The sequence below is a fragment of the Acinonyx jubatus genome, chromosome F2, assembly GCF_027475565.1.
Source record: "Acinonyx jubatus isolate Ajub_Pintada_27869175 chromosome F2, VMU_Ajub_asm_v1.0, whole genome shotgun sequence".
Taxonomy (NCBI): Eukaryota; Metazoa; Chordata; class Mammalia; order Carnivora; family Felidae; genus Acinonyx; species Acinonyx jubatus.
Genome location: NC_069394.1, coordinates 41,597,431 through 41,611,390, shown reverse-complemented (window position 1 = coordinate 41,611,390; position 13,960 = coordinate 41,597,431). Strand labels below are relative to the sequence as shown.

The 13,960-nt window shown below is 39.2% G+C and overlaps 1 protein-coding gene across 1 annotated transcript in view; it reads left to right on the top strand.

Annotated features, from left to right (window-relative positions):
- The first annotated feature begins 609 nt into the window (after positions 1-609).
- Positions 610-13,960, top strand: part of DPY19L4 (dpy-19 like 4) — a 66,783-nt gene continuing 53,432 nt past the window's right edge. The window contains exons 1-3 of the mRNA XM_027064210.2: positions 610-767; positions 4,938-5,048; positions 12,996-13,120. Coding sequence (XP_026920011.2) covers positions 752-767; positions 4,938-5,048; positions 12,996-13,120 — 252 coding nt within the window. The 5' untranslated portion in view covers positions 610-751. The remainder of the gene's footprint in view (positions 768-4,937; positions 5,049-12,995; positions 13,121-13,960) is intronic.

Sequence of the window (13,960 nt, the reverse complement as noted above, 5' to 3'; positions counted from 1 at the left end):
AGGTTAAAACTATGTTCGGCTGCTGTGGAATATCTGAATGTATCCGCTCCCCCGACTGACCATCGTATTACTGTTTCTTTAAATATCTTGAAACGTAAATGCATTTGTCCAACCAGTTTGGGGAGTTAAAAACAAAGTTCCAAGCACAAGCTTTCTTGTAATGAGACGTGGCCTACTACACCGAAGCGCCACCCAGAGCGTTTTACCGCTGCCTGAAATCACCCGGCACGCAGGTACCGAGAGGAGTTCGGAGCCCTGGCTTCCAGATGGCCTCCGGTCCATCTCGGGGGCCTCAGCTTCCTCTCTGTAAAATGGGGCGCGGATGGGGTTCGTATCTGGAAGATGTGGCCGACGCTACTCTCCAACTGAGTCGGAAGACAAAAGCCTCGGCCAGGCCCCTGCGCTCCCACCTTTCGGAAGGGGCGGGCGAAGGGAGGGGCTTCGGCAAACGGCTGGAGCGGGCCCGGAGCGAGGGCTGTAGGCGGTGCCATCCGCGGCGACTCCCCTTCCTGCCCGCGCAGGCCCAGGCACGCCCGCAAAACGCTCCGGCTGCCCTTCGCTCCCGGCTCTCTGGTTCCCGGGCCACCCGGGGGGACGCGGTTGGCGGCGACACCGGAGGGGGGCGGGTCAGGAAGTGGGGGCGCGGCGGCCGGGAGCTGTCCTGGGGCTGCCGAGGGGCTCGGCGACGCTGAGGACCGGCGACTCCGGGCCGCGCGGGAGCCTGAGGGGCGCCGGGACCTCCGCGGAGACGATGGCGGAGGAAGAAGGTGACGGCCCCGGGGTCCAGCGCGCCAACTGTAGCTCGTGGTCGCGGGAAAGAGGGGCGGGGGCGCGAGGGGCCCAGAGGCCTGGGCTGCGGGCGGTCAGCGGCCGCGGCCGCGCGGGGTGGGGGGCGGAAAGAAGCGGGGCGGCGGCGGCGCGGAGACATTTAGGAGCGGAGTGAGTGGCCTGAAGTTTTGTCCGCCTCAGTGGGAAGCATAGGTGGAGCTTAAAGTTGGGAATCGGGCTGGTAGAGAAAAAGCTGCGGGTGGGAGGAGTGCTTGAGAGGGGAGGCCACTAGCAGATAATTAATGGGGTGGGGAGCATAGTTTGGTTTAGAAGATGGAGGCTTGGGCACTGAGTGCATATTTGAAAGTGAGAGTGTTTAACCAAATGCCCCTCATTCTGAGTGCCCTCTTCAGAGGTCTGTGGACGCTGATAAATACGAAGTCACAGGGCGAGAGGAGCCGCACGCCTAGAGTGTAGAAAGAGGCGGGGGTTGGGGAGGGGAAACTGAAGAAGGCCTGGTCACTTACAGGTTAGGGGGAGGTGGCAAAGGCTGAAGGGTGTAAATATTAGGGTGTAAGTATAAGGGTGTAAGGATTAGGAAGCCACGAGTGCTTTGAGGGTGAAAGTGGGTGGGCCAGAGAAAGTTTTCCATGCCCCCACAGGGCCAATGTTAAGAAAATTAAGCCCTTCAGTAATATTTAAAATGATAAGTATGAGAGACAATTGGGGAGTTGGAGGAATTGATCAGCTAGTGATAGATATCACAGGAAGCATTCATGGTATAACAACTTCATAATACCCGTGCTAGTGTCAGGAACAGGTCTATTTGATGGTGTCGCTTGACTGAGCAGTTAGATTTTGCATCCTGGTGGGAAACATGACTTTTTACTTCCTTGAGTGCGGTTGTGAATGTGATCTCATTTAGATTTAAACCTTTATTGAACCAAGAGTGCAAGGAGGGAATTTCAAGAATTCGGTGGAAAGTGATATTTAAAACATTGTTTATTGCTCTTTGGCTTTCTGCCTTGTCTCTGTCTATGCTCACACTGACTTCATTATCTGCCTCCTCTTTTTTGAGTTCTCAGAGTGTTAAAGCTGATCTAAATTTAAGACACTCTTCCTAATATACAACTTCAAAACCAGTGCTGTTTGTAGTTGATAAGGGATAAGTAATTCCATTTGTTACCTTGGTTTTATTTTTGGTTGCAGTAGTTTAAAACATTTCTTGATTTTTTTTTTCCTTTTCTGACTACTTGCAAATCTGTGGAGTAGGTTGATAAGCTAGCTTGTATGTTTCCATGAGCCCTTTCATGCTTAATCTAAAGCAGGAAAAAAGTACTGCAATACTAAAAGTCTTTAATATTTTGCATCATGCAAAATGAGAAATTGCTTTAGGATATTATGGTTACACTTAATTAAATCAATACCACACTATTCTGTAAAATTTACTCATGGGATAAAAAAGGAAAAATGATTTTTCATTGTAGAATTACAGATAAGCAAATACATGTTAAATGGAACAATTAATGGATTGAAGTTTTCTTAAAATATAGTTTCATTCAACAAATTTTTCAATTCTGTGAACATTTGGTGCCTACTATGTTAGGTGCTGGGATATAATAGTCAGCAATGAATAATTATATTATTTATTAAAATAATGCTAGTAATGATAATATTTATAGCAAACATGTCTGTGTGCTAGGCATTATTTTGTGTGCCTTACGTTTATTTGGCCCTCTAAATTTTTTCAAAATACATATTATCTTAAAATTAGTCTACATGGTGTATTTTACTTGTATCCATATCTTCCCTAGATCCCTTTTTTGTTATCATTCACATTCACTTGGATCCTTTTCATTGTCCCACTGTTACTCCACGTACATAATTTTGAGAATCTCATCTTATGAAAAATGTCTTTCTTGATGCAGTAGAGCCTCAGGTTGTTCATACTTAAGGCTTCCTGAAAGAAATGTTAGAACAAACAAGTGACAACTTTGAATACAGCAGTATTAACACTTCATGTGGAATAGTTTGGATGGACATTTGCTGGCCTATTTGTAGCTCTGCTCACTATCTCATGTGAAGGTCGCTGGACCAGAGACTGAAATACTGGGTTATTTTTGTGGCTATGTTGTCATTTTCGTTTTATTTTTTAAGTTTATTTATTTATTTTGAGAGAGAGAGTGTGTAAACAAACCATGGGGGAGGGGCCGAGAGACAGGGAGCGATAGAGAACCCCAGGCAGGCTCTGCATTGCACTGTCAGCACAACGCTGGATGCAGGGCTCGAACTCCCTAACTGTGAGATTGTAATCTGAGCTTGAGTTGGGTACTTAACCAACTTAAGTGCCCCATTATGTTATCATTTTCATTTAGTTTGACTTTAAAAAAATATGTATTTGTTTATTTTGAGAGAGAGTGCATGTAAGGGCAGAGAGAGAGAGAGAAAGAAAGAATCTTAAGCAGGCTCTGTGCCATGACTGCAGAGCTCATGGTTCATGAGATCATGGCCTGAGCTGAGATCAAGAGTTCTATGCTTGGGGCACCTGGGTGGCTCACTCAGTTAAGCGCCTGACTTCGGCTCAGGTCATGATCTCACGGTTTGTGGGTTTGAGCCCACGTCGGGCTCTGTGCTGACAGCTCAGAGCCTGGAGCCTGCTTCGGATTCTGTGTCTCCCTCTGTCTCTGCCCCTCCCCTGCTCACGCTGTGTCTCTGTCTCTCAAAAGTGAACAAACGTTTTAAAAACTTAAAAAGAAAAAAGTTTTATGCTTAACTGACTGAGCCACCCAGGTGCCCCTTGTTGGATGCTTTTAACTTTTATCACAGAGCAGGGGAAAACAAATTTTTTTTTTAGTTTATTTAATTTATTTTGAGAGAGAGGGAGAGAGGGAGAATCCCAAGCAGGCTCCGTGCTGTCAGCATGAACCATGAACATCATGATCAGAGCAGAAACCAGTAGGGGCACCTGGCTGACTTAGTTGGAGGAGCATGCAGCTTTGTTTCTCAGGGGCATGAGTTCAAGCACCATTTGGGTATAGACATTTAGAAAAAAATAAATTAAGAAAATGTGTATTTGTTTTTTCATTTTCCACAGTAAAGCTAGAGGATTTTTTTAAAGGAATTTTTAAAAGTTTTATTTATTTAAGTAATATCTGCACCCCACATGGTGTTCAAACCCATGACCCCAAGATCAGGAGTCACGTGCTCCTCCGACTGAGCCAACCTGGTGCCCCTCCACTGTAAAGGTAGAACCCTTCATCTGATCAACAGTAGCTGATTCATTTTCCTTTTGTGACTTGTCTTTTTAGGCTCACATTTCATAGCCTAAAGTCGTTCCTAAGAGAAAAGAAAACTCTCCTCTGCTCCGTTAAGAAGGAAATAAATTCTTGAACCATCTTATAAGGTTGGGAGGACAGTCTGCACCTACATGACAGTCATAGTCGACTCTATAAGATAATTCTAGGAAGGAAACGTAGTTAGGTTGAATATAGTAAATTCTTGTTTCATTCGGAATTTAGTTTACTAGTTTGGAGGTACTTTTTGCTTTACATTTTTTATCAGACATAGAAAGGGTAGTCTAATATTGGGAAATTTTCTGACAACTTCCCACATATAGGGATATTTATAGGTTCAGCCTATTTCTAACACCTAAATCTATAAAACAATCTATTACAATGGCAATACCATAGCACTGTGAAATTCTGCAGAGCTTGCAGGATTATTTTAAAAATGAAGTATAATTTTATGATCAATGTATTTTATTATATTCAAATTTAAAAAAATGGTTAATCCTTGAATGATGAATGTGATACTCTCAGGTAACTAGAATATTATGCTAATGTATTAAATAACACCTTGTTCCCCAGTCATTCTAGAAAGGAGTTTACTTATTTTGGGATATTTTGAAAATAACATTATCTCAGGAGAAGAGCTTGTTGATTTATCACTAGGACTCTGAAAGCACAGATGGCAGACAGAACCTAAATTTTTTTTTTGTATGAAAGATTGTTTTTCAAGAAGTGCTAAAATAATTGTGGAAAAAAGTTATCTTTGCTACTAAAAGATCTCTATGTGACTCATTGCCCTATTATAAAAAAAGTGAATTCGTTTGGATTACAGATTAGAACAGCTTGATACACATGTTGCAATAACTTCTTAAATATTTTAAGGACCAACTGTAGAACTGCGCCAGAGAAGAAAGCTGAAGTCTTCAGAAAATAAGGAATCTGCCAAAGAAGAGAAAATTCACGATACTCTAATGCCTGAAAGAGCTCCAAAACGTAAGTTAGATAAATTTTTCATGCCACTATAAAAATGTTTTTTTATACATTAGGTAGTATATTTTATATTAATGTTTTAAATGTTTATGCCTATTTTGAGATTAATTGTATGGTGTTGGCAGTCAACTTTCATAGGTTTTGTTGTAGAACAAACCCTAAATCTCACTGGCTTACAAAAGACACTTATTTCTGACTAATGTTACGTGTTGTGGCTGCAGGTTGGCTGGTTTAGCTTCATGTATCTTGAAGGAGCAGCCCCTATTTGGGATATGGTTTTCTTATGGCAGAAGAAAAGAACAGGAGAACAGGCAGAATCATTCGGTGTCTCTTAAAGTTTCTGTTGAACTGGCACACCGTTACTTGTAGTCACATTCTATTGACCCAAGTAAGTCACATAAGTCACATAATTAATCCAGACAATGAGATGGAGAAGTATACTCTGACTACAGGGATGCATTGCAAGTCACATGGTAGTGGGCAGAGATGAATAATCTTTTTATAAGAAAGGACAAAATAAGTGGGAATAATAGTAACAGTCTACCACATTCTGTCCTTTTAGTCATAAATATTTGCTTTTCTCCGTCAGACAAAATACTCTCACTACCTCTCTGACCCAGGAAGACTCTCAGTCTTACCCGGTCATGGCATCAGTCTTGAGGCCCAAGGTCTTGTTCAGGGCCAGCTATGATTCATTCTAGTCCAGAGACCCATGAATTAAAAAGATAAATTATGTGCTCTGTGTCAGGGGTCTCCAAGACCACCCCCGTTTGGTGATGAGCTAGAAGGACTTAACAGCCTCAGAATATTTACAGCTGTGATTTATTACAGTGAACAGTACAAAACAAAATCAGCAAAGGGAAAGGTCTGTGGGCCAAAATCTGTAACATCCAGGCATAAGCTTCCCTGATTCCTTTCCTAATGGAGTTACACAAGATGTGCTTAACTCCTTCAAGCATCAAATTGTGACATTTGTAAACTTTTGTCTACCAGGGAAGCTCGTTAATGGCTCTGCACAGAATGTGTGTGTGTGTGTGTGTGTGTGTGTGTGTGTGTTTTAATTTATTTTGAGATAGAGTGCGAGTAGGGGAAGGGCATAGAGAGAGTGAGAGAGAGAATCCCAAGCAGGCTCTTCACTGTCAGAGCAGAGCCTGATGCAGGGCTTGAACTCACGGACTGTGCGATTGTGACCTGGGCTGAAGTTGGACACTTAACCGACTGAGCCACCCAGGGTCCCCTGCACAGAGTTTTTACTGTTAGCTGGTCGCCATACCTTTTCCTACCACATACCCAAACTAGATTCCCAGAAGGAAAGCAATGAGCATGAACCACATTGTTTGTACAAACAGGTCAGGTACAGTAAACTAACATGAGAGAATGGTGATAACCCTCCTGAAATCCAAGTTCCCAGATTCCAGCAGAGTTTACCTTGCAAGCAGACCTTTCTTGGCAAAGTAATTGTAGAGCTGCTATGCTATGTTAACTTTTCTTTCCTCAGAGGAAGAGAGACGTACATCAGCCACTGGTTCATAGCAGTTTTGAAATCCTACAAGATAAATATGAGGTCTTACTCTGGTGTAGGGATGTTTCCTGATTAGGCCCCAGTTGTTTACCTTGGGAGTAGCTTCATTATTCTGTGTGGTCCTTGAGTCCACCCCTAGAGGTCCTTCCTTTTCTGTTATCCTGCTGAACCATATATGAAGATGGCTTTGGAGAACATGCCATCCTTAGGGACTGAAATGCCTTCTCAAATTGCTTCTTGCCCATAAAGAGTCGAAGGCACATTTATATATATTTTTCTCAAATAAGGTAAAGGCAGTGGGTCATCTATAGAGCTAGTTTAAGGGCTAGCAGCAAGAAAATTTTTTGGAAGCTGGAAAAATAATAATCCATGTTATGCAGTGACAAAACATTTGTATCCGTTTCCTGTGAATAGTTACAATTTTAATACTAAATTTTTTTATTATTTTAGGTAACAAGATTATAAAACAGAATGTTACTAGAGTGCCTTGGTTATCAGCTGCATTTGATTACAAGAAAGATGAATTTAAAACATTTGGCCTATTTGCAAGCGGGAATGAAGAGAAAAATAGAGAATCCAAAATTTCTGGGACTTGTAGTGTTGAGTTAGAACTGTCTATTTCAGCTAGTAAAATCGAGAAAATTGAGAAATACTTTGAGTAACAAAGGCTGATTAAGATGAATCCTCAGGGCAATGACTAAATCAGGGGCATGGCTGTCAGCACATAGTTTGTTAAAATATATGAATGCATTAAGGTATTTCCTAGTAAATCCTTTCAGTTGGATAAAGTAAGATAGAGTGTGGTTCTACAAAAGCTCAAATACATGTAGTTAAACCTTGCCAAGACTCATCTAGAAATAAAATTGTGGTTACAGTAGTCCCCCACCTTATCCAGTAGTTTCAGTTTCCATGGATTCAGTTATCTGGTCAATCAGAGTTTGGAAGCAGATGATCTGCTTTCTGACGCATTGTCGAAGTATGTACTGTTAGCAGTGTAATGCTATGTCACACTCACAATGCCTTGTCATTCTTCTCACTTCATCTCATCACATGGGAATTTTATCATCTCCTATCATCACAAGAAGTAAAGTGAGTAAGTACAATAAGATATTTTAAGAGAGAGACCATGTTCACATAACTTTTATTACAGCATATTGTTATAGTTGTATTTTATTATTAGCTATTATTGTTAATCTCTTACTGTGTCTAATTAATAAATTGAACTTTATCCTAGGTGTGTATGTATAGGAAAAAACATAGCATATCTAGGGTTCACTACTAGAATTCAGTTTGAGGCATCTGCTAAGGATCTTGGAATATATCCCCCACAGACAGTGGGGAGGGGGACTACTGTGTAGTTGTTGGAACATGGAACTGAATAGAATCGAGTAGGTAAAAAGCTAACAAAATTGTTTTTCTCTTTGCAAAAATAAGTGATTTAACTGTTAAAAATTAAGGTGCAGGCATACCGCCTTTAATTGTGCTTCATGTTGTACTTTGCAGATTATCTTTTTTTTCTGTTTTGTTTTTTTGTTTTTTTTTGTTTTTAAATGTTTATTTATTTTTAAGAGACAGAGCGTGAGAGGAGCAGAGAGAGAGGGAGACACAGAATCTAAAGCAGGGTCCAGGCTCTGAGCTGTCAGCACAGAGCCCGATGCGGGGCTCAAACCCACGAACTGCGAGATCGTGACCTGAGCCGAAGTCGGAGGCTTAACCGACTGAGCCACCCAGGCGCCCCTGTTTTTTTGTTTTTTTAATGAGTTGAAGGTTAATGGCAAGCAAGTCTATTGGCTCCATTTTTCCAACACCGTTTGCTAACTTTATGTCTCTGTGTCACATTTTGTTAATTCTTGCAGTGTATTATCATTGTATTTCTTGTGGTGATCTGTGATCAGTGATTGTGACTCATTGACAGCTCAGGCGATGGTTAGCTTATTTTAGCGTTAATTAAGATAGGTATGTTGTTTTTATAGATGTAATGTTATCGCACACTTAATAGGCTACAGTATAGTGTAAACATAACTTTTATATATACTGGGAAACCAAAAAAATTAATTTGATTCACTTTATGACAGTATTCACTTTATTGTAGTGGTCTGGAACTGCACTGAGGTATAGCTGTATAGTTAACATATTAAAAAATGCCCAGAATCTTAGGTGTTTTATTAAATGAGTTTTGACATCTTAGTCCAATTAACAAGATACAGAACATTTCCGTTATCCCAGAAAGTTTCTTTGTATCCCTTCCAGTAGATTTTCCCTGTACCCCCTAAGACAACCACTCTTCGGATACTTATCAATATTGATTAATTAGTTTTGCATGTTGTAGAATTTCATGTAAGTGGAATCATACAACATGTGTGCTTTTGTGTCTGGATTCTTTCACTTAGCATTTTATCCTTTAAAAATATAATCATTTTGGGGCGCCTGGGTGGCTCATTTGGTTAAGCATCCGACTTCGAAGGGCTCAGGTCATGATCTCGCGGTCCGTGGGTTCGAGCCCCGCGTCGGACTCTGTGCTGACAGCTCAGAGCCTGGAGCCTGTTTCAGATTCTGTGTCTCCCTCTTTCTCTGACCCTCCCCTGTTCATGCTCTCTCTCTGTCTCAAAAATAAATAAATGTTAAAACAAATTAAAAAAATATATATATATATAATCATTTTGAGATTCATTCATGTTGCTGTAATTTTCTAACTATTTTCTTGTTGGACATTTGAGTAGTTTTCAGTATTTAGCTATTATGAATAAGGCTTCTGTGAACATAGTTCTACAGATATTTTTGTGGACATTTGTTCTTTTTTTTCTGTTAGGTAAATATCTAGGAGAATTGCCTGCTAAGCTTTTGAGAGATGTACTGTTTTGTTTTTTTGTTTGCTTTTTTTTTTTTAACGTTTATCTGTTTTTTGAGAGAGAGAGAAAGAGAGAGAGAACGTGAGTGGGGGGAAGGGCAGAGAGAGAGAGGGAGACGGAATCCAAAGCAGGCTCCTCACTCTGAGCTGTCAGCACAGAGCCTGACGTGGGACTTGTACTCACAGACCGTGAGACCATGATCTGAGTCAAAGTTGGACATTTAACTGAGCCACCCAGGCACCCCAAGAGAGATGTACTATTAAAAGAACTATCAGCCTAAATTTAAGAGGATGCAACTATTCAGATCTTAAAATGATGTATACATGCAGGAAACAAGCTGAATAAGCTGCTCTTAGGATGTTTTTCTTGAAAAGCAGTGAGAGTGTTTTGCCTTTGGGCAGGAAATGAGTGTTTGTGATGAGTGGGGCAGACCCTGGTGGACTCTTTTACTGTTCCCAAATATTTGCTCCCTTCCCTAAAATGAATTATCCATTCCTTCCCATTGCCATGTGATTTGGAGCGCAGTCTCTGAAGCAGTGTTTACTTCACTACCTCATTGTCAGGCTTATCCACATGACTCACGTGGACCAATGGGATGTGAGTGGAAGCAACACTGTACTAGTTTTGACCAGAAACTGTAAGAGGCATTGTATGCTCTGCCTGTTCTCCTGCTCTTTTCCTCATGAGAATAGCATGTCTCAAATAGGGATTGACCCCAATCTGGAACTCTGAAGAAGATCCAAGAAGAACCACAGCTAATCTGAAGTCTGGAATTGGGTGGAGAGTCACTGCAGACCCAATACCAACAAGTAGCATAAGTGAGAACTAAACCTTTATTTTGTAAGCCACTAATAATTTGGGGTACCTTTTTTTTTAATCACAGCAAAGCTTACTAATAGAGTGGTTATTTAAAACATTTTGGAAAATACAATATAAGAAAGATTAAATTAAACAATCTAGAGATAACTAGAGATAACTACTATGAAATAGTATTTCCCCCTGACTACAAAAATATATTTTTAGGGCAGAAAATATGGAAAATGGAGAAAAGTATAATAAAAATAAAATATATGAATAATGCCAGTAGATGGAACGACTCTTAAAAGTTTTGACAAGTATTGCTTGTATTTTTTTCAATGCAGTTATACTTTTCCTTTTCTTTCCTTTTTTTTTTTTAACTTTTTGTGAAATTGAATCTTACAGTTCTTTTCCTAACATGTCATTAGATTTTTCGTTAGCTTTAAATATTACTTAACTATGACCTGTGTTACTGATACAGACATTTATGTAGTGCTCTTTTTTTTATTCCATTTTTGACTCTTCACAAAAAACTTTGAAAACAGCATATTTAGTATTAAGGTAAGACATTTATATGTAGGATTTGGTTTACATACTTTTTATAATAGCCCCAGATAATTAGGGTTAATTTGCCATTATCTAAGACTTAATGAAAAAAACAGGAAGAGATACATGTTCAGAAACTTGGAAGAACTTTTGTTAAACTGCCACCATTGATAAGTTTCCTTACCAGTTTTTTATAGTTCATATTATGTCAACATTGCTTTAAATGACTATCTTATATATTTTTGCACATATATTTCAACCATAATAGCTAGTATTTACTGAGCTCTTACTATGTGCCAGGCCAAATGCTTTACACATGCTGTTGAAAACAGTAATTTTATTTATTATTTTGAAATGTTTATTTATTTCGAGGGCCAGAGAGCAAGCAGGGGAGGGGCAGAGACAGAGGGAGAGAGAGAATCCCAAACAGCCTCCACACTGTCAGCATAGAGTCTGATATAGGGCTTGAACTCATGAATTGTGAGATCATGACCTGAGCCGAAATCCAGAGTTGGACGCTTCACTGACTGATCCAGCCAGGTGCCTCTGAAAACAGTAATTTTAAAATGATTTTGTTATACTGATACTAATATTTGATTTATTGAGTAGTGTTTCTAAAGCATTTTTTTTATAAAATTTTTTATTTTTTTAACGTTTATTTATTTTTGAGACAGAGAGAGACAGAGCATGAACGGGGGAGGATCAGAGAGAGGGAGACACAGAATCTGAAACAGGCTCCAGGCTCTGAGCTGTCAGCACAGAGCCCTACGCGGGGCTCGAACTCACGGAGCGTGAGATCATGACCTGAGCCGAAGTCGGCCGCTCAACCGACTGAGCCACCCAGGCGCCCCTCTAAAGCATTTTGAATATAATTCTCATAGACTTACTGATATCTTTTTTAAAAGTAATCTCTACACCTAACATGGGGCTTGAACTCACAGCCCTGAGATCTAGAGTCCCATGCTCTACTGATTGAGCCAGCCAGGTGCCCTGACTTAGTGATATCTAACTATTTAGTCTGCTTAATGTCTCTAGTATTATATGAAAACTAGTATTTATTAAATAATATTTTGAAAATGGTTAAGATTTTAGTTTAGCTAAACGAACAAATCAGCAAGTTGAGTTTTTTACAGACCTGTCAGTCATTCAGTAACAGAACACTGGACTTTGGGCCCTTACGCCTTATTATTCCTAATAGCTATAGCAGGACCAAATCATCCTGTGTGTAGAAAATCCAAATGTGTTTTATGTTGTTTCATCAAGAAGTAGTTATATATACGTAACAGTTGTATATGATGTTTTAAATACATAATCATCAAAGATCATTGAATTATATACTTTAAATGGCTATATAATATGTAAATTATTCCTCAAGAAAAAAAACTCCTTGATAAGGAAAAGCTATCAATAGTAATTCTGAATGAACCCCTATCTTTCCTTTAGATATTTCGTAGTACATTACTTTTATTCTTTCTTTTGATTAATAGATTTTAATTTTTGAAACCTTTTTTGATTTATAGAAGAACTGAACAGATAGTGTAGAGTTCCCTTGTTATACCCTCCCTCTGCCCACACAGTTTTCCCTCTTATTAACGTTTTATATTAGTATGGTATACTTGTTATAATTAACAAACCAATGTTGATACACTTATTTTTATTTTATTTTTATTTTTAAGTTTATTTATTTTGAGAGAGAGAAAGCAAGCTGGGGAGGGGCGGGGGTGGGGGGAGAGAGAGAGAGAGAGAATGAGAATGAGAATTCCAAACAGGCTCCACACTGTGGCACAGAGCCCGACGCAGGTCTCAAACTCATGACCCATGAGATCATGATATGAGCCAAAGTCAGAGGTTTAACCAACTGAGCCACCCAGGTGCTCCGATACAGTATTTTTAACTAAAGTCCACACTTTATTCAGATTTGTTTAGTTATTACCTAATGTCCTTTTTCTGTTCCAGGATCCTACATTACATTTAGTTGACATTACATTTAGACTCCTCTTGGCTGTGGCAGTTTTTTTAGGCTTTCCTTGTTTTTAGTGACCTTGACAGTTTTGAAGAGTGCTGGTCAGGTATATTTAGGATGCCCCTCTATTCGAATTTGCTGTTTTTCTCATTAGATTAAGGTTCTAGATTTGGGGGAGGAAGAACAGAGTTAGAGTTGGTTACTTTTTAAAAATAGAAGTGCATAAATATAAATATCATCTACATCTGATTACTTTTAATATGCTTTTTCAGATGTATTATTTCAGCGCTTTGCAAAGATTTTCATTGGCTGTCTTGCAGCAGTTACTAGTGGTATGATGTATGCTCTGTATTTATCAGCATACCATGAACGGAAATTCTGGTTTTCCAACAGGCAGGTAAGAAGAAAGAATTTTGAGCATATGGAAATTGTTTTAGTATTTAATTTTAACTTAAGTAATGTGTTTTATAGGGAGCCAAAATATATGTATGATAAGTATGAAAAGTGCTTTCTTATTTACAGCCATTAGAAACAAAATGGTGTAGAAGCTGTTTTAACATAGTCACAGGGTCAACCTTGAAAAATGTAATACAATATATTTCAAGGCCATAGAATAGAGACTATGGGTTTCTAAACTAAGGGTGCTTTCTTTCATGTAACTAGCTTATCAGGAGTTTTTGAAGACAGTGAAATGTTACAGTTTAGTCAGTCTTTTAGTTTATGGAGTTTACATTTCAGAAACAGTCTATAGAAATTTCAGCAGTAAAATATTTTAATTTTTAGATGACATGATTAGAATGTTTTTGGGGGATTGGAAATGATTAACATGCATGACAGTATTTATTAAGTTGTCTCTTACATATTAGTATGATTAATGTTTGGTTTTAAGTCATGTGCATTTCACAGACTCTTTAGGCCCTATAGTTACTTAATTCATAATTTAGCCTTTGAATAAGTTTGTTCTCAGACTTCGCAATCAGATACATCTTTAATATGCGTTGACAAAGTTCACAGTGTTATCACTTGACTCTGAAGACTTTTCTTTTTTGGTCCAAGCTGTTTTGTAGTAGTAGTAGTCGTCGCCTTCGTCAAACTGACTAAATGTTTTTAAGCCGTTGATTGACCTAATCCCACCAAAACATTTAGCTGAATAATTATTTGTATAGTCTTGACAAAAGCTATTACTGTAGTATATCCTCTGTTTCCTTGAAAATGTTATGCAGATTAACCATTAGTA